Genomic DNA, 2140 nt, shown 5'->3' on the forward strand with positions numbered 1-2140 from the left:
CAGCGTCTCCTCCGTGTACCTGTGCGGTCCAAAATAAGCGTGACCACGGCAGTGGGGATCGGGCGGGGAACGTAACGCTCAATAAACGCCGAAGACGTACTTGCGCACCTCGCCGCAGTTGTTCGGCAGGATCTTCGAGCCGATGACGACCTTGGCGCGCGCGTCGGGCGCGAGCGCCTTGAGGGCCCGGCCGAGCTGTAGCTCGGAGCCGCCCTGCGCGTAGTCCGCGGCCGTGTCGACGTAGGTGACGCCCGCGGCCGTGGCCTGCTTGAGCAGGGCCACGGCCATGTCGTCCGTGAACTCGAGGCCCCAATAGTCGTCGGCGCCGCCGGAGCCGAACTGCCAGGTCCCGTAGCCGAGCGCGCTCAGCTCCAGGCCGCCGGCGCGGTTCGTCTTCATCGTCGCGCCGACGGGCGCCTCGCCAGATCCTTTGCCCATTGCCGCCTCGCGATGATGTATTCTCGGGCGCGCTTCAAGCTCGAGTTAACTCGAGGGAGGTGCAGACTTTTTGGTACAGAAGCCGAGAATTCGCGACATGGACAGTCGGCTGTGCGGCGAACGCGTGCGGTGACAAAAAAGGCTGCGCGCCCTCTGTACCTTGAGAACGCCCTCTGCGCGAGGACGCGAGCTCGGAGGCGGCGCCGCGGAGCGCTACCGCTAGACTCATGAGCCAGCGCAAGATTGTACTAGTCCCCGTCGCGGAGCTAGCGCCGCTTGACGAAGACGTCGAGACCGGCGGCATTGACGAAGACGTCGAGACCGGCGGCATCGTCGCCCCGCCGGCGTGCAAGTTTAAGGAACCGACGCTGGACCTGCGCGCGGCGCGCATCGACGAGGTGCGCGCCATGATGCGGCGCGGCGTGGAATACGCAGAGGCGGTGACGCTGCAAGCGGGCTATTTAGGGGGCGAGAGCCGCATCTATTTTATTTGTGCGGTTGTGGCAATTCTGTGGGCCCTTTGGACTTTCTTCTCCCTTTCTTCCTTCGCTGAGGACTTCCCTCGGGGTCTCGTTGTTGCGATCGCCATAAATGCCTGTTCGAAATTCGTCTCCGGAATTCTTCTGCTGTGCCGACAGTATAAGCCCGCGCGGAACAATTACGACGCCGCGCCGCCGCCGCGCTCGTCGACGCGCCGCTGCCGCAGGTACTTTTTGCGCCTCCGGCGCCGGCGTGCCGCACGCTACACGCTCGCTGTCGTTGGAATATGGCAGGGTGCCGGTACAATGTCTACTTCCCTCATGTGGTTTATGATCCCGTCCGACTGCCACGATCATGTGCGGGTTGCATCCACGCTGATTTTCATCGCGAACGGCTTCGTGGTCGCGGCTGCAGTCGACGCCTATGCGATGCGGTACTCCTCGGCGACGTCAAGGATCAAATTTGTTTGTTTTTATTGGGCGCTGGGCTCCGGAGCAATGACATCGTCGGAAGTTTGCAGAAAAAATCCTTCGACGAGTATTTTTTTTGCGTGTTTCGCAATTCTGGCTGCAGCTTTTGGGGCCTATCTGGAATATCGACGACAGAAAAACGCGCGCGATGCCGACCAGATGGTGGCCGCCGACCGCGCGCGGTACGACGAGCTCTGGGGGCGACTGACCGGGCCTGTGTTTGTTGCCAAGCTCCTCGATCTCGAGACCGCCGTCGCGGGGGCGGTCGCTCGGGAAACAACCCATCTCCTGGCACGTCCCCCTGTCCACGGCCGACTGCCCTCCCTCGAGCCCAAGACGCCGCGGGCGAAAGCGCTCGAACAGCTCGGATACGTGCGCAAGATCACGGGCAGTCGCAAGCCCATGCAGGTCGTCGACGACCTCCCCGTGTTGTTGGCGCAGGCTGCCGCGCTCAACCAACACTTCCAGGAACTCGTCGCGGCGCGAGTCGGACGCGGCGAGCACACCGTCGGCGCCATCAAGAGTCGGGTGCGCGCGATCGAAAAGCTCTACCGGAGCTACAGGGGAGACGCGTCTCGCCTCGTGGACCTTGTGCGCACCATCTGCAAATTTGACACGCTCGACGACATGATCTCCTTCGTCGAGGCGCTCCGTGACTCGCCGTTCGTCGTCGTCGGCAGCAAAAATTCGTTGACGACGGCGTTCGACTCCAAGGAATCCGCGGGCTACAGGAACATCAATCTGTCGGTCAT

The 2140-nt window shown here is 62.9% G+C and overlaps 2 protein-coding genes across 2 annotated transcripts in view; both read right to left on the reverse strand.

Moving 5' to 3' along the window:
* AURANDRAFT_63475 (hypothetical protein) overlaps nucleotides 1-438 on the reverse strand; it is a gene marked incomplete at both ends in the record, with an annotated part of 4411 nt that extends 3973 nt beyond the window's left edge. Inside the window, one exon of the mRNA XM_009038114.1 lies at nucleotides 109-438. Coding sequence (XP_009036362.1) covers nucleotides 109-438 — 330 coding nt within the window. The remainder of the gene's footprint in view (nucleotides 1-108) is intronic.
* Nucleotides 439-1501: 1063 nt separating this feature from the next.
* Nucleotides 1502-2140, reverse strand: part of AURANDRAFT_63476 (hypothetical protein) — a gene marked incomplete at both ends in the record, with an annotated part of 9175 nt that continues 8536 nt past the window's right edge. Inside the window, one exon of the mRNA XM_009038113.1 lies at nucleotides 1502-1505. Coding sequence (XP_009036361.1) covers nucleotides 1502-1505 — 4 coding nt within the window. The remainder of the gene's footprint in view (nucleotides 1506-2140) is intronic.

Source organism: Aureococcus anophagefferens, assembly GCF_000186865.1.
Source record: "Aureococcus anophagefferens unplaced genomic scaffold AURANscaffold_7, whole genome shotgun sequence".
Lineage (NCBI taxonomy): Eukaryota > Pelagophyceae > Pelagomonadales > Pelagomonadaceae > Aureococcus > Aureococcus anophagefferens.